Source organism: Podarcis vaucheri (genome assembly GCF_965113315.1).
Source record: "Podarcis vaucheri genome assembly, chromosome: 15".
Classification (NCBI taxonomy): domain Eukaryota; kingdom Metazoa; phylum Chordata; class Lepidosauria; order Squamata; family Lacertidae; genus Podarcis; species Podarcis vaucheri.
This window is the reverse complement of record NC_138753.1, coordinates 46,509,273-46,530,192: the sequence shown is the minus strand read 5'-3', so window position 1 is coordinate 46,530,192 and position 20,920 is coordinate 46,509,273. Positions and strand designations below refer to the sequence as shown.

At 43.6% G+C, this 20,920-nt stretch overlaps 1 protein-coding gene and 1 long non-coding RNA gene across 3 annotated transcripts in view; both read right to left on the bottom strand.

Moving 5' to 3' along the window:
- ADAM9 (ADAM metallopeptidase domain 9) overlaps positions 1-20,920 on the bottom strand; it is a 93,540-nt gene that overhangs the window by 4,900 nt on the left and 67,720 nt on the right. The window contains exons 17-20 of one of the 2 annotated variants that reach the window (XM_082200292.1): positions 20,676-20,756; positions 14,952-15,057; positions 10,241-10,379; positions 1,780-1,879 (exon numbers count right to left, since the gene is read on the bottom strand). In XM_082200292.1, coding sequence (XP_082056418.1) covers positions 1,780-1,879; positions 10,241-10,379; positions 14,952-15,057; positions 20,676-20,756 — 426 coding nt within the window. The remainder of the gene's footprint in view (positions 1-1,779; positions 1,880-10,240; positions 10,380-14,951; positions 15,058-20,675; positions 20,757-20,920) is intronic. The other variant, XM_082200293.1, reaches the window with a different exon arrangement.
- LOC309519615 lies at positions 12,512-14,943 on the bottom strand. Its single transcript, XR_014213879.1, has 2 exons — positions 12,781-14,943; positions 12,512-12,741 (listed from the first exon to the last, which is right to left on the bottom strand). It is a non-coding gene; the product is annotated as an uncharacterized lncRNA (long non-coding RNA).

Genomic DNA, 20,920 nt, shown 5'->3' with positions numbered 1-20,920 from the left:
TGCAGCCCGCCCCGAGTGTCATCCCCGAGGGGGGTGACATTCCCATCCCACCCCCACCCCCAGGACACTTGCCACGGGCGGTGCCCCCCAGGACCTGGGTGCCAGAGCAGCTAGCTCCGCCTCTGCTTGGTGGCAAAACACATGTGCAAGGAAAGTAGGTTAATTCCTGCCCAGAACCCTGAAAAGCCACTGTCAGCCATTGCATATTTATTTTTATTTTAAAAAGTGTATACAGTGGTACCTCGGGTTAAGTACTTAATTCGTTCCGGAGGTCCGTACTTAACCTGAAACTGTTCTTAACCTGAAGCACCACTTTAGCTAATGGGGCCTCCTGCTGCTGCCAGGCTGCCGGAGCACGATTTCTGTTCTCATCCTGAAGCAAAGTTCTTAAGCTGAAGCACTATTTCTGGGTTAGCAGAGTATGTAACCTGAAGCGTATGTAACCTGAAGCGTATGTAACCCAAGGTACCACTGTATACCAAATGACTGTAGTAGGACCTCTAAGCAGTTCACAAATGATCAATAAAAAATGATCAATAAAAACAACTATGTGAATACAATTAAAATTAACAGTATTTTTTTAAAAATACAACAACAGGTCAATATCTTGCAATCTAGATAGGCTTGCCTAAACAAAAATGTTTTAAGTAGGTGCCAGAAAGAGTACAGCAAACATGCCTGCCTGGTGTCAGTGGTGCAGGTGCTGCCACACTAAAAGATTGATTCCTTACAACTGCAGAAGGAGTGTTATGTGGCACCTGAAACAGAGCCAGTTCCACAGACCAAAGCAGTAGAGCATAAGGTGATCCCACAAGTGAACTGGCCCCACGCCATTAAGGGATAAAACTTGGAATAGATGGACCAGCTTCCTATAGTCCCAAGTATTTTCTGTGTCATTTTCCTCCACCTTGTTCTGACCCACTTCCCCAAGGCTGTGTGTGGATCCTCTCCTGTGTTTTTCAAAAGCTCCCTTTCCTTCCGTAACAGGACCAGGCCCCGTCTTGAAGTAAAATTATATCCCAGCTCAAGATTATGATTTGTCCAAGCTGCTTCACATTATTCTGCCTGAAGGACAGCATTCTGCAATGTGACCCTCTCCAAATGTTTTCATCTGCAAGCCATGCTGACATCTCAAACACACCAGATGAGGAAGGGCCACTATCCGATGTCATCCTGCCCCCACACTCAGGTCATCAGGCTTTTCTCGTTAAAGCACTTGGCTTCCTTCTCCCAAAGAATCCTGGGGGCTGTAGTTTGTTAAGGAAGCTGGAATTCTTAGCTGGGAGCATGTAATTGCGGGGAGGGGCAGGCATGGATTCCCCAATGGAAAATTCTCCAGATTTTCACTGTGTAACAATTCCCAATATTGAGGGAGAGGTAGGGGTGGGAGGGGAGGGGAGAACCACACCAGCCACTATTTGGACCGGGGCAGAAAGCAGAGAGGCCAGAGCCAATGGCAGGCAGAGCCAACGAATTCCAGTGTTTCCCCCAACTTTCTCCTGCCTGCTGAGTTCTACAAGGGCGACACTGAGAAAGAGGAAGCTGTCAGCCAGGGCCTCTTCCCTCTGGACCAGATGCAAGGAAAAAAGCTGGCATGTGGGAGCTGGCTGAGGTTGGTGGGGCAGGGCCCATTTGCCCTCATAGCCCTGCCTCCCCTGAACCACATCAATTGCTGGTACGTATTTGTAGTGCAGCTATGGCTCCTGTCCATTCTAAGTGGCCTTCCACCACTTTATTATTCCAAGCCCCACTGCTAGTCAAGATCAGGAAAGCTCTTACCATAGGAGCCGACATGTCCCTTGTAGAATAGGGAATGTTTGGTGGGTAGGAAGCATGTACAGACTCCCGCGTCCTATTGTCTGACCTTCTTCTGAAACGCCTAAATAAAACAACACAGATTGATTGATGACCTCCTATGCAGGCCTGTAGACACCTTGCTATACTCATATAGAGCATTCTTTACATAGCCCAAGTTGTTCATTTGCAGTTCTGCTTGTGGCAAAATTTCCACACCAAATTTGGAACCCATAGCTTTCTTAAAATAATAATAATAAAAATAGTAATAATAATAATAATAGGGTTGACATAATTTTGAAGAGCAAAGAAGAGGACACATTTGCTGACTTCCCCTTTTATTATGGATCACTATGACGACTCTCATTTTACATACTCATGTAAAAGAGTATGTGTCCTGGAAAAGGAGGACATATGGCAATCCTAATTTATCAATTAGATTTATATACCACCATTCATCATAAGATCTCAGGGGGGTTCACAGAACGAAATGATTTGACCTGATCCGAGTAGATTCCCATGATTGGTAAGCTATGTCTGGAAATATTCAAGCAAGAACTTGGATATCGGCTTCAGCTTCAAACATGCAAACCAAACTGGTTTATACAAAACAAATGTATCTGCCAGGTAAAGATGCAGCTGAGCCAAAATGGGTTTGCAGCTGAATGCCCAGAGCCATGCAAGTCCCAACGACCAGCTGATTCCCAGCAGTGGAACCAGTCACCTGGTGTAATTGTGGCATTGGTGATTACCAGGTCAGTTGCCCCTCTTGCCTGGCAAACCTGGTCTGCCAGGAGTGGGGGAGAGAAGGGTCATGCACCCTATTCCTGTGATACAGAGAAGGCGTTTAAGCAAGAGATGCGTTCCTCAAAGATCCCCTTTCTAGATCATTCTCCAAGGGAAGGTGGGGAGGGAGAGAGAGCATAGTTGCTGAGGATGGTAACAAATCCTTAATTACAGAGGCATTTATTTAAACTGGCACAAACCTTACACAATTAGGAGAAAGAGGGGCACATTGATGCACCAACAATATTTCAATATCAAGAAATGTTATTCGTGTTGCCACATCGCTAAAACATGTCTATACATGTGTGAGTACAACAGTTACAACCGCACTGCCCGCCAATTAGCCGTTGGTGTTTGACAAGAGTAGGTGTGTTTTTAGCATGGCCAACTAAAAAATTACATGAAATGTAAAAGTGTTCCAACACTGTTTTACGTCGTTTAGTTAAGATTAAAAATTACCAAAGGTACTGTAAGTTATTCAACTCAGTAATCAGGATTACACGTGATTTTTAAATAAGTTCAGTGGTTTTATTAATAATTGTTAGTTTTTTTGAAAATGCCTGTTGGGGCACTTTGATACACTAAGACTGGAGTCCTGTCTAGCACATTGATACATATAAAAGTGCCCCGCTAGTGTACAATAGTGCCCCAATATACAAGTTTGCATGAAATCTCTAAAGTCAATAAATCTGAAAAGAAAAAACTTGTTTACTATGTAGCCAAAGTCATTTCTAAATATAATATGACCGATTATCAAGTGTCATATCTCAGGAAAAAAACAGGATCCTGTATGTTTGTCTTCCCCATTGTAGAAGATAAGGCAAGTGTTGATTCCAAGAATGTTGTTTTGCCGTTGCCAAAACCAAATTTCCCAAAGGGTAGACTCCACCGTGGGAGCAGGGCCAGGGCGGAAGAGTGCTGGAGTCCTGTCTAGTCATGTTATATGGGATCAATTCCAATCTGCTACCTCCGAGGATTGGATGAGTGAAACCGACCATCTGTCTCCTTGATTATTCTGGCTAATAATAGGGAGATTGAAAGGGCTGGGCAATGGGCTCTGCAGGGTGGTGTATACTTCCTTCTGCAATACAGCCTTCCCAGACCCGCTGAAAGAGGCAGTCATTAAACCACTTCTCAAAAAAACATCTTTAGACCTGGCCAATATTGTCCAGTGTCAAATCTTCCATTCTTGGGCAAGGTGATTGAGTGGGTGGTTGCTCAACAACTCCAGGCACACCTGGAAGATGCAGACCATTAGGATCCCTTCCAGTTGGGATTCAAGCCTCATCATGGGACTGAAACTGCCTTGGTCTTGCTGGTCGATGATCTCCGGCGGGCTAGGGACAAAGGTGAGAGCTGTTTCCTAGTTTCCTAGTTCTGCTGGATCTCTCAGTGACTTTTGACACCATCGACCATAACATCCTTCTGAACCGTCTAGAGGAGCTGGGAGCTGGGGGGCACTGTTATACAATGGTTCCGCTCCTTCCTCCTGGGCTATGTCCAGAAAGTGGTGTTGCGGGATGAGTGTTCAGACCCCTGGGCTCTCACTTGTGGGGTGCCTCACGGTTCCGTCCTCTTCCCCCATGCTTTTTAACATGAAGCCTCTGCAAGAGATCATCAGGGGGTTTGGGCTGGGTGTTCAGCAATACGTGGATGACACCCAGCTCTACCTCTCTTTTAAATCAGAACCAGTGAGGGCAGTGAAGGTCCTGTGTGAGTGCCTGGGGATGGTTGGAGGATGGAGGCTAACAGATTGAGGTTGAATCCTGACAAGACAGAAGTAGTGTTCTTGAGGGACGGGGTGGGTGGGTGTGGAGGACTCTCTGGTCAAAGGCCTGGAAACGATGCCTTATGAGGAACGGCTAAGGGAGCTGGGCATGTTTAGCCTGGAGAAGAGGAGGTTAAGGGGTGATATGATAGTCATGTTCAAATATATAAAAGGATGTCACATAGAGGAGGGAGAAAGGTTGTTTTCTGCTGCTCCGGAGAAGCGGACACGGAGCAATGGATCCAAACTACAAGAAAGAAGATTCCACCTAAACATTAGGAAGAACTTCCTGACAGTAAGAGCTGTTCGACAGTGGAATTTGCTGCCAAGGAGTGTGGTGGAGTCTCCTACTTTGGAGGTCTTTAAGCAGAGGCTTGACAACCATATGTCAGGAGTGCTCTGATGGAGTTTCCTGCTTGGCAGGGGGTTGGACTCGATGGCCCTTGTGGTCTCTTCCAACTCTATGATTCTATGATTCTATGGTCCTGAATGGGGCAACTGTGCCCCTGAAGGAGCAGGTGTGCTGCCTGGGAGTCGTTTTGGACTCACAGCTGTCCATGGAGGCGCAGGTCAATTCTGTGTCCAGGGCAGCTGTCTACCAGCTCCATCTGGTACACATGTTGAGACCCTACCTGCCCATGGACTGTGTCATCAGAGTGGTGCATGCTCTCGTTATCTCTCGCATGGACTACTGCAATGCGCTCTACGTGAGGCCACCTTTGAAGGTTACCCGGAAACGACAACTAATCCAGAATGCGGCAGCCAGACTGGTGACTGGGAGCGGTCACCGAGACCACATAACACCAGTCTTGAAAGATCTACATTTGCTCCCAGTATGTTTCCGAGCACAATTCAAAGTGTTGGTGTTGACCTTTAAGGCCCTAAATGGCCTCGGTCCTGTATACCTGAAGGAGCATCTCCACCCCCATTGTTCAGCCCAGATACTGAGGTCCAGCACCGAGGGCCTTCTGGTGGTTCCCTCACTGCGAGAAGCCAAGTTACAAGCAGCCAGCCAGAGGGCATTTTCAGTAGTGGTGCCCACCCTGTGGAACGCCCTCCCATCAGGTGTCAAAGAGATAAACAACTATCTGACATTTAGAAGACATCTGAAGGCAGCCCTGTTTAGGGAAGTTTTTAATGACTGATATTTTATTGTATTTTTAATCTTTTTTGGAAGCCGCCCAGAGTGGCTGGGGAAACCCAGCCAGATGGGTAGGGTATTAACAACAACAACAAAAACAACAATATTACTAATGTGAGTTCTTACACTTTTAAAGTTTTTCCAAAGTTTTCTTTTTAATGGATAGGTGTTTGAGGAAAGATTAATATAAATTTTGATGTTTTGTTAAGAAAACCTGCCATAAAGTCTATGATATGTGTGAAACACTGTACGTTTTGATATATAATTTAGATTTTAAGCAACAAATTGTAAGGCTGATTATGATCTCTCACAATAAAAATTATTTTTGCAAATAATTACCATTCTCATACAATTTACGCTTTGTATCGAAGTGCCCCATTGGTGGGGCAGAATGCTACAAAACCCATTTTTTACTCAAGTCATTATATTCTCATTATCTTCTAACTTTAATGGTTCTTATGATTGCTATTATAATATTGATTAGTTATGTCATGCATCAAGCCAAAAATTTTATTATTTTACTCATTAAAATATGAGATTGAATTTTTCTGTATCAATCTGCCCCACTTCCCCTAACTAACAAAGGTCCAAGTTCGCATAAGCTAAACAGAGTGAAGTTATTCTGCCCACACCAAACGGTACAGAATGCAAGAAACCACATTCCACACTCTATGCCCACAGTGAGGATGGTGTGATCATGGAAGTTGATTAATCCTTCACCTGCACTAACATTGACAGAGTAATTCTCTGGCCTGCAGGCACTAGCATCCCTTCCTGTGCCTCCTCTGCTACCTACGAAAGGTCTCAATAAATACCCCCTCAAAATTCCACAATGCACAAAATTCTTCCTTGCTAGTTCCTGTTGGCTCAGCTTGTTCTACACTGAACAGGCAACCTGTAACATACCCAATTTTCACTTAACCCCAGGATTAAGTGTGCGAGGGTGGGATGCCAGTACCATCTTGATCATAGAATCATAGAGTTGGAAGAGACCACAAGGGCCATCGAGTCCAACCCCCTGCCAAGCAGGAAACACCATCAGAGCACTCCTGACATATGGTTGTCAAGCCTCTGCTTAAAGACCTCCAAAGCAGGAGACTCCACCACACTCCTTGAAGGCAGCAAATTCCACTGTCAAACAGCTCTTACTGTCAGGAAGTTCTTCCTAATGTTTAGGTGGAATCTTCTTTCTTGTAGTTTGGATCCATTGCTCCGTGTCCGCTTCTCTGGAGCAGCAGAAAACAACCTTTCTCCCTCCTCTATGTGACATCCTTTTATATATTTGAACATGGCTATCATATCACCCCTTACCTCCTCTTCTCCAGGCTAAACATGCCCAGCTCCCTTAGCCGTTCCTCATAAGGCATCGTTTCCAGGCCTTTGACCATTTTGGTTGCCCTCCTCTGGACACGTTCCAGTTTGTCAGTGTCCTTCTTGAATTGTGGTGCCCAGAACTGGACATAGTACTCCAGGTGAGGTCTGACCAGAGCAGAATACAGTGGCACTATTACTTCCCTTGATCTAGATGCTATAGTCCTATTGATGCAGCCCAGAATTGCATTGGCTTTTTTAGCTGCCGCGTCACACTGTTGGCTCATGTCAAGTTTGTGGTCAACCAGGACTCCTAGATCCTTTTCACATGTACTGCTCTCAAGCCAGGTGTCCCCCATCTTGTATTTGTGCCTCTCATTTTTTTTGCCCAAGTGCAATACTTTACATTTCTCCCTGTTAAAGTTCATCTTGTTTGTTTTTGCCCAGTTCTCTAATCTGTCAAGGTCGTTTTGAAGTGTGATCCTGTCCTCTGGGGTGTTAGCCACCCCTCCCAGTTTGGTGTCATCTGCAAATTTGGTCAGGATGACCTTGAGTCCATCATCCAAGTCGTTGATAAAGGTGTTGAATAAGACAGAACCAATACAGAACCCTGTGGCACCCCACTAGTCACTCTTCTCCAGGATGAAGAGGAACCATTGATGAGCACCCTTTGGGTTCGGTCAGTCAGCCAGTTACAAATCCACTGAGTGGTAGCATAGTCAAGACTGCATTTTACCAGCTTCTTTACAAGAATGTCATGGGGCACCTTGTCAAATGCCTTGCTGAAATCAAGGTAGGCTACATCCACTGCGTTCCCTTCATCTACCAGGCTTGTAATTCTGTCAAAAAACGAGATCAGGTTAGTCTGACATGACTTATTTTTCAGAAATCCATGCTGACTATTGGTGATCACAGCATTCCTTTCTAGGTGCTCACAGACTGTTTGCTTAATGATCTGCTCCAGAATCTTCCCTGGTATTGATGTCAGACTGACTGGGCGGTAATTATTTGGGTCCTCTCTTTTCCCCTTTTTGAAAATAGGGACAACATTTGCCCTCCTCCAGTCTGCCGGGACTTCGCCTGTTCTCCAGGAATTCTCAAAGATGACTGCCAGTGGTTCTGAGATCACATCTGCCAGTTCTTTTAATACTCTTGGATGCAGTTCATCTGGCCCTGGAGACTTGAATATATCTAAACTAGCCAAGTATTCTTGTACTATCTCCTTAGTTATTCTGGGCTGTTTCCTTTGCTGAATCATTTGCTCCAAATTCTTCAGGTCGGGCATTGTTTTCTTTATCGGAGAAGACTGAGACAAAGAAGGCATTGAGGAGTTCAGCCTTCTGTGTCCCCTGTTTGCATTTCACCATCTTCTCCTCTGAGTGACCCCACTGTTTCTTTGTTCTTCCTTTTGCTACGAACATACCCATAAAAGCCTTTTTTGTTGCTTTTAACCTCTCTAGCAAGCCTGAGTTCATTCTGTGCTTTAGCTTTTCTGACTTTGTGTCTACACGTGCTGGCTATTTGTTTGAATTCCTCTTTGGTGGTTTCCCCCCTTTTCCATTTTTTGTACACATCCTTTTTTAATCTTAATTCAGTTAAAAGTTCTTTAGATAGCCACCCTGGCTTCTTTAGGCACCTTCCATGTTTCCGTCTCATTGGTATTGCCTGACGTTGTGCTTTTACTATCTCCCTCTTAACAAACTCCCAGCCATCATGAACTCCCTTTCCTTTTAGTATTGTTGTCCATGGGATCTCACCCAGCACTTCCCTAAGTTTTATGAAGTCGGCTTTCTTAAAGTCAAGAAATTGAGTCCTAGTATGCTTGGCTGCTCCTTTCCGCTGTATAGTAAACTTCAGAAGAGCATGATCACTCGCGCCTAATGATCCTTCCACATCTACCCCACTAACCAGGTCATCAGCATTGGTTAGGACCAGGTCTAAAATGGCTGTTCCTCTTGTTGCTTCTCCCACTTTCTGGACAATGAAGTTGTCTGCAAGGCCAGTGAGGAATCTGTTTGACCTTATACTCTTGGCTGAGTTTGACGTCCAACAAATATCCGGGTAATTGAAGTCCCCCATTACTACTATCTCCCTTCCTTTTGCATGCTTGGCCATCTGTTCCAGGAAGGCATCATCTATGTCCTCCGTTTGGCTTGGGGATCTATAGTAAACTCCCACAATGAGGTCTCTGTTATTCTTCTCTCCCTTAATTTTGACCCAAATGCTCTCACTTTGGCTTTGAGGTTCTAAATCTTGGATCTCTTCACAGGTATACACACCCCTGACATATAATGCCACTCCTCCTCCTTTCTTGTCTGGTCTGTTTCTCTGAAATAGATTGTATTCCTCCATTATTACATTCCAATCGTGGGACTTATCCCACCAGGTTTCAGTGATGCCTATTATGTCATATTTAGTTTGCTGTACCAAGAGCTCAAGCTCATCTTGTTTATTTCCCATGCTTTGCGCATTAGTGTACAGACATTGAAGTCCATTAATCATTCCCCCGTGTCTCTTATTTAAGGATTTTATCCTCCCTCCACTAGGTCCTCGTGCTGTTTGCTCCATTTGGTCTATGACATTTGGATGATCATCTTCATTAATTGATAGACTCCTACCTTCAGGAGCACTGTCTCCCTCCCCCACATTAGTCAGTTTAAAGCCCTCCTGATGAGGTTTCTGAGATTTTTGGCAAAAACATTTCTCCCAACCGTTGTGAGGTGCAGCCCATTGGTTGCCAGAAGTCCATCTTCAAGAAACTGCAGCCCGTGATCTAAGAATCCAAACCGTTCCTGTTTACACCATTTACGAAGCCAGCTGTTCACTTCCACTATTTTTCCCTCTCTCCCTGGGCCACGTTGTTCAACTGGGGAGTCACTGCCATTCAGAGTAAGCAACACTGAGATACTTGACCAAAGGTCTGACTTCTCCAATTGTTTTCTGACAGCGTGCAGAGAACAAAACAAGACTGGCAAACTGGGGGAAACTGGCTGGTGTTCAGTTGGTTCTAGAAAAACCAAATCTTCCCCATTTTGCAGAATACACAATGCAGAGGGACACATCCAATTTTGGGAATGTAACACACACACACACACACACTTGCTGCCAGTGCTCCTCTTTTACCTGTGTTGCGAAGCGGCATCCACAAAGAGCTGGCAGGGGCACTGACTTCCAGTGAGATATCACAGGATCTTGTGTGCTGTGCGAGATCTCGTGAAATTTCAGTGAGATCTCATGAGATCTTGCTGCAAACCAGCACTGTTGCAGGCAGCCACTGCCTCTTAGGCTTCTACCGCTCAAGGCAGGCGCCTCACCTTGCCTCACCAGTGGACCGGGCCTGGCACCAGTGCTGCACACAGAGCCTTTAAATGCTTTTGTTCTGCCAAATAATTCCTAGTCAGCTTTCCACACAGCAGGGGGGATGGACAGAAAATATTTACCCACAACAAGCCTCTATCAACGGCATTAGGGATGACACCAACTGATTCCTCGCAAGGTAAGCGAAGAGCAAAAGCAACAGGAGAGGGAGAATCAGGCAGAAGAATGCCAGCAGCCAATTTCTTGTGGTGTTATCCACATCTGAAAGAGAGAATAAACAAAGAAAATTAGTAACAACAGCAACAATGGTTACCTTTCTGCAGGGTGGGAATTACAAACTTCCTCAACCCCATTGAGGGAGAAAAGGAATGCTGTGAGCTTGTTAAATCAGTCAACAGTTTCAACCTCTGCTCTTTTCAAACCCAATGCAGTTTACAAATGCGTATAATGCACATAACAAGATTAGTATTGGTCATTTAAAGTAGCTGAGTCATTTAAAGTAGCTGGGTTCTTTATGGACATGTTGGTAATCTCAGTACCCTTTCTTCCCATTGGGCAGAACATGGAAAAGCAGGGCAAGCTTACTTTTTACTGAGCACAACTGACTCCAGGGATGGCCATAGTGGATAGATAAAATAAAAACACCTAAAAGCATAGGGGGAAAACAATGGAACAATAATAGAATTACTTTAATCTACATTATATTTACAACGGTATTTGTTGCCTCAAAGGATGCTGTGCCAGTCTTTACCTTGTGCATAATACCCACCACAAAAATCCACCACAAAAAGTCTAATAGCCCATCAATCTAATTGTCTTCTCCAAGAGAAACTTGGATTGCATAAAAAAATCAACACTAAAAATTGTTACCAACCTTTTTATGGAATTGGGTCTTTAGGAGCAAATGGATCTTTATAATGTATCTGGGACCTTCTTCTATACCTTTGGGGGAGGGGTTGCTTTTTTGTCTGAATTTAATACAACATGCAGTGCAGTGTCTGTGCTCAAACAATAAATGGTAAGTTAAGCGGCAATGTTGCAATATTATCCTAAGTCAAAGCAAAGACCCTAAAAGCACTCCTTCATCAGTCACACATCTGAAACACAGTGAGTGTGAACAATATGCAGGAAGTCCTTGTGTGTGCAATTCCTGGCTTGGGATTTTGCCTTGCTTTTTAAATAAACACGGTTGCCGTTACTTAACAGAACAGCAGTCAAAGAAGTAGCAGCCTATCAATGTCAAGTTACAGAAGAGCTATATAAAGAAATCCAGATAAATGTTGTGGAAATATGTGCCATATGAAAGGGCTTTAGTGATGATAATCTGGTGTTTTCCTTTCTTTCCCTTCTTCCCTTTCTCCATTTCCCCTTTCTTTTCTGTCTGGGCTTTGCTGCTTATATTTTACTGTCTCTATGTTATGTGCAAGAATAGTGTCTGTATGCTTAAAAGGCTCAGCTGGGTTGGAAGTCCACAACTTGCCTAAGAAAAACATGCCTAAGGAAGAGGACTAGTAAAAATGTTTAAAAAGATATTGTTGGAGAGTAATTTTGTGGGCTTGTTATTACGGCATTTCATATCCCAGCTTTTCTCCAAAGAGCTTGAGGTGTGTCCATACTTCTCAATGTTATCCTCACAACAACCCTGTGGGGTGGGATAAGTGACAGCAACTGGCCCAAAGTCACCCAACACGCTTCGTGGCTGAGTTGAGATCTGAATACTGGTCTCTTCCAGGTCCTTACTCTTAACTGCTTCAATTATTGTAGCTGTCTCTTCGTATTTTTCATGCTTCCTCATTTGTTTGTGGGGGTTTTGAAATGAGCACAAGAGAGTGAAAGCCTTCGAGACAGACTGTGGTGTACACATTTTTTTTTATCACTGACTTTAATTTTTGCTTCTTACTGCCATTCAGCTCCCACCTTACAATTTTCTCCTGCATATACCTGCCAACTGAGAATTCACTTCATGCACCTGACAAAGCAGACATGAGCTTAAGTCATAATCAATTTGTTGGACTCTTGAGGCACCAAAAAATTCATTGGTTATTTTTCCACATTTTTTCAAAATAACATGTGCATGAATTTGGGATGGTCATAGCTCAATTACAGAGCGCCTGCTTTGCCTGCAGAAGGTCTCAGGTTCAGTCCCTGGCCTCTCTAAGGATCCCTGGCTGAAATTCTGGTGAGCATCAAGCAATACTGATCTAGGTGGATAAAGCAGCTTCCTCTGTCCCCAATGACGTTTGCAGAAAGTTGGCCCAGGACAAACAAAAGCTCTGGAAGTTGTAAGATTCCCCCCACCAATCCAGAGGCCCCAAGTTTCCAACGGCTGGTTACCCAAAACCCAAGCTCATCTTCCCATGGAAAACAAAACCAGAGAGGCACAGTAAGCCACCACCATTTGAATGAACTTTATTACGGTCATAGATCAGGATTAAGAAAAGCATATAGATAAAATAGCAGTTGGGATTTTTGACCGATAATTGTTAGGGCAAATGAGGACAAGGAAACAGGCATAAAACATCCGAATAAAATGCAAGATTAAACACAGATAATGGGTGGATAAAAAACTAATAATTAAAACAGATAAGAGCTAAAAACCAACAAAGACACGCAGTTAAAACAACTGTAAGAGCATAAGAACTAAAAGACTCACAGATAAAACAACTAAGAGGCTGCAGAGTAGAAGCCTCTTAAATAGAGGACACTCACAACGTTAAAAACTACTGTGCAAATATGGTTAAAACGGACAATTAAAACAATATACAACACTAAATTTAGAAACAATGTACAGCAATAAACTATCCCAGGGAGCTGACTTAGAGTCACCCATGGAACCGTGTTTGGGGCTTTTCATGCCGGACTATTTTGAGTTGGGCGATGGTCTGCGCCTACAGATCTGTAGACAGAATCTGGCGACCATCTGGGTTATCTTCTGATCTTTGTCTAACAGCAAAAGGTCAAATTTTTGCTTTTGCGGGAGGTCGGCAAGCCTCACCAGTAGGGGATCCATGATCTTGCTAAGTGCTCTTTCTAAAAGGGACATCTAAAGAACAAGTGTTCTGGGCTTCCTATCTCTCCCAATGGACAGGTGCAAAGTCTCTGAGCGTAGGGGACTTTTCTAAAGGCTCCATCCAGGACCGGCGAGGGAAGAGCCACGCTTCTGGCAAGTGTAAAGGCCCTTCTTGCATTTCTAGATACAAGAAAGAAGAGATATGCTGCCGGTGAGGCTATGTATCTCTCGATTTCTCCAATTTTATAGTCGGCGCACCTTGCGCAGTCCTGTTGTCTCTCGGTATCTAATATTCTTTGCCTGACCGTGGCTTTTGCCTGGTCCAGACCCAGACTTAGAAGGGCTTGAGGGGCAAAACCCAATTTCCGGAGGGTGTTCAGAACTGCAGTCTGCCAGTCCGACTGTAATTGGTTGCAGAGGATCAGTGGGGCTATTCCTTGGGGGAGCAGATTCAATGTCAGCCATTTGTAAATTGATGTTAAGCAAATGCTAGCCTCCACTGTCATCATCCCCGTTTCCAATCTCACCCATGCGTTTGAGACACATCTGGGGACTTGGAGGAGAGCTCTAAGAAGTCTAGACTGAGCTCTCTCAAGTGGGGAGAAAGCAGAGGAAGGCGGGCCCCAAAAGGAACCATAGAGGAGTTGTGCCAAAGTTTTGGCCTTGTATAATTTTAGAGCTGCGGGGACAAAGAAACCTCTTTGTGCTCTGAAGAATTTAAGGATACAATTTGCGGTTTTTTCCGCTGAACTCCCGATGGAGTTTATGTGTAGTTTGTTGGTTCCTGAAGACTGTACCACCATTCCTAGATACTTGTAGTTTGTGACTTGTTCTAATTTATGGCCTTGGAGTTCCCAGCTTCTAAGCTTTGGCTTTTCCCCAAAAGCTAGTATCTTGATCTTTTGATAATTGATTTTGAGATGTTCAGATTCGCAGTATGCTGCAAGCTTTCTTAGTGCTCTTTTGAGTCCAATGGGGGTTCTGGATAGAATTACCGCATCATCGGCATATAGCAGGACCGAAATATGCCGATTTGCAAGGTTCAGCGGGTGGAGTTCTGAGTCATTGAGTGCAGATACTAAGTTATTTAGATAGAAATTAAATAGTAGAGAGCCAATAGGCACCCTTGCCTGACTCATTTGAATGTTTTAATAGGGTCCGTTAGGTGTCCTAGGCGGCTGCACCTGACTCTAAGAGCCGTGTTTGCGTGCAGTGCCTGAATTAGGAGCAGGAGCCTTCTATCTATATTGGTACCCTGTAGTCTGTCCCAGAGTCTGGTTCTGGAGACTGTATCAAATGCTGCTTTTAGGTCGACAAAGGCCGTGTATAGTGAGGCCTGCCCTCCTGATTTGTATTTGTCGATGAGATGTAGCGTAGGCAGTGATCGGTCGTGGACCTTCCGGGTCTGAAGCCTGCTTGTTCAATTGCCAGGATATCTTCATTCTCTAGCCATTCTGTAAACTTATTAAGGAGGTGCTTTGAGTAGAGTTTACTAAACACACTTAATAAGCTAATTGGCCTATAATTCGCTGGGTCCCCTCTGTTGCCCTTTTTATAGATTGGGACTATTATGGCTGTTCCCCATTCCCTTGGGATGCGGCCAGTGTCATCTATGTAAGTGAAGAGGTTGGCTAAGAAAGGTGCCCACCAATCCGCCTGTGCTTTTATCATTTCTGGTGTAATGCCGTCTGAGCCTGGGGCTTTGGCCGTTTGTAAGCCACCACCATACCAGCCAAGGAGGACTTAAGCTACTTGGAGCAGCTGTCATTTCCCAACCTCCAGGCGTCACCAAAGACAGGAAGGTGTGTGGTTCAGGTACTTGCCATTGTATGGAGGTCCACTGTCCAGACTGCCGCCATATCCTTTGGCATCACAGTAGGGAGGGGCCCACCCCGGGTGACAGTGGCAGTTCTTATTGCTATTGCACACCTGTTTGGATGAAAAGCAGCAAGCAAAGAGTGAAAAATAAATACAGTAAATGGACAAAAGTACAAAGAACATAAAGGTAAAGGTAAAGGGACTGACCATTAGGTCCAGTCGTGGCCAACTCTGGGGTTGCGGCGCTCATCTCGCTTTACTGGCCAAGGGAGCTGGGGTACAGCTTCCGGGTCACGTGGCCAGCATGACTAAGCCGCTTCTGGCAAACCAGAGCAGCACACGGAAACGCCATTTACCTTCCCACCAGAGCGATACCTATTTATCTACTTGCACTTTGACGTGCTTTCGAACTGCTAGGTTGGCAGGAGCAGGGACCAAGCAACGGGAGCTCACCCTGTCGTGGGGATTCGAAACACCAACCTTCTGATTGGCAAGTCCTAGGCTCTGTGGTTTAACCCACAGCATCACCCGCGTCCCACAAAGAACATACATTAATCATATTGAAATACTGCCCCTCAATGAGTACAAGCTTTCATCAGTAAAACACCACATATCCACATTCTACACTGCTTCACACATTAAACTATGGGTAGGCAAACTAAGGCTCGGGGGTGGATCCAGCCCACGGATGGTCCAGGAATCATGTTTTTACATGAGTAGAATATGTCCTTTTATTTAAAATGCATCTCTGGGTTATTTGTGGGGCATAGGAATTCATTCCTTTTTTTTTCCTTTTGAAAATATAGTCCAGCCCCCCCCCCACAAGGTTTGAGGGACGGTGGACCAGCTCCCTGCTGAAAAAGTTTGCTGACCGACCCCTGCATTAAACACTTGTTTCTGTCTGAGACTCGGGAAACATCATGACAGGAAATGAGGCTGCCATCGGGGGTAGCAGCGGAACTGACGATTCGCCGTGCTAGAGAAGAAACTATTTTTTTTAAAAAAGTTTAGTTTATTCTCCCATTAGATTCTCAATTTTTTTAGGGGTTTGAATACCCCTGCGTCTCCCCAGGAAAAAAGCACTGAGTAATACCATATTATTATATATCAATGGAAATATAATTTAATGAAGAATGTAATGCAATGACTTTTATGAATGATTATTAAAACAGCAGTCATAAAGAAGAAACCTGAAACACATAGAAAAAATGAGATATACAAATACCCTCACCATTTCAGTTAATACTTAGTTGAGTAACCTTTAGCTTTAATTACAGCCTTACAACGCCTTCCCATGGAGTGAACCAAGTTTTTTAGTCCTGCAGCTGTTATAATGTGAAACCAAGATGGAATTATTGCCTCTATTAATTGGGTTTTATTGCTGGGTTGCTTCTGACTAGCAAGTTTCTTTAGTCGGCTCCATAGATTTTCAATTGGGTTAAGGTCTGAGCTATGTATTTGGGGGCATTTACATTCCCATTAATGACGCAAATTCTGCCCACACCTTTTGCTGTCATACAACCCCAGATCATAACACTATCTGGGTGTTTCACAGTAGGATGTAAATCTTCTCCAATTCTTCACCTCACATATTTCATGCCATCACTACCAAGCAAGGAGATTTTGGTCTCATCACTCCAAATAACACTGTCCCATTCTTCTGCTGTCCAGTTAACAGGGGTTTTAGTCCAGTTTAACCTTTTCAACCTTTGTTTGAGAGATAACAATGGCTTTTTCCTTGGAATTCTAGCATTTAGACCATATTCCTGTAGTCTGCGCCAAATGGTCCTTGCACTCAACTTCACATTACATTGCCCCATGTCATCTTGTATAAACCCAGATGATTTTCTTCTGTCATGTAGCCAGTTTCTCAGTTCTTCTATCGTCACTTGCTGTTGTGAACCTTTTCCTACCTTTACCAGTCTGATTTTGTAATCTCCTTTTACCTCTTCAAAAATTTAGGAATACCACCTTTGGTTAAGTTTCCACCAATTTTTCTTCTAATTTCTTCATAACTGTAGCCTTGTTCACTTAATAGTACTATTTTACATTGCTTTCTAGGTGACCAGTCAACCCTTTGCACAATTTCTTTAATTATATTATGTTTTACAAGAACACAAAAACCCCAACCAACTTGATAGCAATCACACAACACACTGACAAATGTCCTCCTCTCAGCTCCAGTACATAACATCAGTAGCTGAATCCTATTGTGACCTGACTGAATCACTGCCAAAACAAAAGGGGTTAAGGGAGACTTAGAAGTGTGGAGAAGGATGAAATTAATTCTTTGGGGAAGAATATCTGCTGTAAAGATGAATGTGCAACCTAAAATGTTGTTTTTATTTCAAACAATCCCGGTGATCAGAGGAGTGGGTCACTTCAAAGAATGGCAATAAAGGTAAAGGTACCCCTGCCCATACGGGCCAGTCGTGTCCGACTCTAGGGTTGTGCGCCCATCTCACTTAAGAGGCCAGGGGCCAGCGCTGTCTGGAGACACTTCCGGGTCACGTGGCCAGTGTGACGAAGCTGCTCTGGCGAGCAGGCACCAGCGCAGCACACGGAAACGCCGTTTACCTTCCCGCTAGAAAGCGGTACCTATTTATCTACTTGCACTTAGGGGTGCTTTCGAACTGCTAGGTGGGCAGGAGCTGGGACTGAGCAACGGGAGCTCACCCCGCCGCGGGGATTCGAACCGCCGACCATGCGATCGGCAAGCCCTAGGCGCTGAGGTTTTACCCACAGCGCCACCCACGTCCCCAACCTAAAATGTTGTTTTTACTTCAAACAATCCCGGTGATCAGAGGAGTGGGTCACTTCAAAGAATGGCAACAAGTATTATCAAAATTTATCTGGTGGGGGGGTGGAATCAAGAATCAAATACAAGCTTCTAAAAGATACAAAAGAAAGAGGTGGTTTCTCTCTGCCAGATTTGAGATTATATTATGAAGTGTCCTGTCTATGTTGATTAAGGGATTGGAATCTGTTGGATTGGAATCTGTTGGAGAACACAGATTTATTAGACTTGGAAGGTTACGATAATCAATATGGATGGCACACATATTTTATGGTAAGTAAAAGTGCATAAAGGATTCCTGAATCACACAATAAGAAAATAAATTTATGAGTTTTGGAACAGATATAAAACATTGGAACGTAAAACCCCTTGGTGGCTCTCCCCAATAGAAATAATAGTGGTAAAGAAGTTAAATATGAAAGGAAAGTGGGCCACGTATAGAGATTTACTAATAGTAAGTCAGTTAAGATTAAAAACATTTGAAGAAGTAAAAGAGTTATTGATGGATTGGTTGCAATATCACCAGGTAAATAATGTGCTTAAGGAGGATAAAAATGGTTTTGACACAGTAAGATCTAGGTTTGAGATAGATTTACTGGATGACAAGCGGAAAATACTTTAGAAAATGTATATATTACTGGAATGGCATACCAAAGATGAAGAGGTTAAATCTGTGATGATACATTGGCCTAAAGATTTTGGATATAATATTCAATTAGAATCATGGGAAAGGTTATGGTAGGAAGGTATTAATTTTATTGCATGTAGTGCACTTAAAGAAAATGTTATGAAAATGATGTATAGATGGTATTTAACACCAGCTAAACTTACCAAAATGTATAAGACGATAACTAATGAGTGCTGGAAATGCAAATAAAAGGAAGGTATCTTTTACCGCATGTGGTGGACTTGCAAAGAGGTAAAGGCTTTCTGGGAAATGCTATATAATGAGTTAAAGAAAATGTTTTAAAATGCTTTTGTTAAAAAAACAGAAGCCTTTTTATTTGGTATAGTGGGTGAAGAAATCCCAAGGGAAGATAAAAGACTGTTTGTGTATGCAACAACTGCGGCAAGAATTCTTTTAGCCCAAAAATGGAAACAACAAGAAGAACCAACGAAAGAAGAGTGGCAGATGAAGATGATGGACTTTGCAGAACTGGTCGAAGCTGCCAGGAAAAATCTGAAACCAGCAAGATCAAGCATTCCAAAAGGATTGGAGCAAATTTATACGGTATATTGTAAGCAATTGACATCACTAGCAGGGTTGTTTGAAGACTTGTAATGAGAAATTCTCTACCTTTCTGTTTTGTTTAGTCGTTTAGTTGTGTCCGACTCTTCGTGACCCATGGACCAGAGCACGCCAGGCACTCCTGTCTTCCACTGCCTCCCGCAGTTTGGTCAGACTCATGCTAGTAGCTTTGAGATGGTGTCCCACCATCTCGTCCTCTGTCGTCCCCTTCTCCTTGCCCAGCATCAGGGTCTTTTCCAGGGAGTCTTCTCTTCTCATGAGGTGGCCAAAGTATTGGAGCCTCAGCTTCACGATCTGTCCTTCCAGTGGGCACTCAGGTCTGATTTCCTTAAGAATGGATATGTTTGATCTTCTTGCAGTGCATGGGACTCTCAAGAGTCTCCTCCAGCACCATAATTCAAAAGCATCAATTATTCGGCGATCAGCCTTCTTTATGGTCCAGGTCTCACTTCCATTCTACCTTTCTATATTTATTTAAATTTTGAGTTATTTTGTAATGCAGGGGTCAGCAAACTTTTTCAGCAGGGGGCCGTTCCACTGTCCCTCAGACCTTGTGGGAGGCCAGACTATATTTTGAAAAAAAAAATATGAACGAATTCCTGTGCCCCACAAATAACCCAGAGATGCATTTTAAATAAAAGGACACATTCTACTCACGTAAAAACATGCTGATTCCCAGACCATCTGTGGGCCGGATTGAGAAGGCGATTGAGCCGGATCCGGCTCCCGGGCCTTAGTTTGCCTACCCATGTTGTAATGTGTGTAATTAGAATTGGAAAACGTACAAAATGCAGTGATATAAAGTTTAATGTTGAAAGCCATGAGGTGGGGGGGGGGCGAGTTAATAGGCTCTAAAGAGCCAGGGATGTAAAGTGGAGTGCTTTAAAAAATGGAAAATAAATAAAAATTATATATTGTGGAAACCGAAGCAAGTTGTGCTTCCTTTTTCTGGTTATTTGGCTGTAACTTTTGATAGAATACAGATAACTGAACAAACATTGTTGCATTACATTCTTCATTAAATTATCTTTCCATTGATATATAATTTTATGGTATTACTCAAAAAGAAAGTGGTGTTATGAGCCATCAAATCTCGGAAATTCACTTTTTCCAAAAGGTTTCCACAATTTTGGCCATTAGTGTAGTATGTTTAGTGTTAGGGTTTTAGTCTTATTGTAAGTTATTGTAAGTTTAATTAAGTCTGCTGCAACTGGATTTCTTATGGACTGTGCCAGTTCTGAAGATATATGGATTTGTGATTATTATGCTCATTTAGTAGTAGTAGTAGTAAAGCTCTGCTGGATGAGGTACCGCCCGTCTATTTTGGGGGAATCCTGCAACATGTTTCAGTTTTTGCGAACTATATGCTGCAGTCTGCTCTGGATCAATATGAGCAGCATCAAATAACAAGCCAAGTCCACCCATCCAACCCCTGACATAATGCAGGTAGATAAGGGCAGAGCATCAAAGGAACAACCAGAAGCTTGAAGGGAGCTCTCAACTGTTCCTTTGCTGGAGCTCCTACCTGTCCGTCATTCAATGGAACCATGTCTCCCTCCAGCACCTTCTGAAAAAAGGGGAAAGGAAGGCCCAAGAAAGGAGGTCAGAACAAAACAAAGCATCAAGTCAGTAACCCCTGGAGAAAGCATGGTCTAGAAATCCGGCGTGGTTTTGTCAGCTTACCCCTCGTCCATTGCACTGATGCTCTGCATTGCAGCTGTAACCCAAAACAGAGACATCAACACATTGGTAGTGCTTACATATCTGAAAGAAAGGACACACAAATCCATTATGATTGGGACTGCAAACCTTAAATTCAAGTAAGTGATGTGTCTGCCCAATCTAAAGTTTCATTTCTAAAGCTTTCCTCACAGATCAAAATCCCCTCTCTTGCAAATGATCTGTTAGGATTAACAAGGAAAACTCAC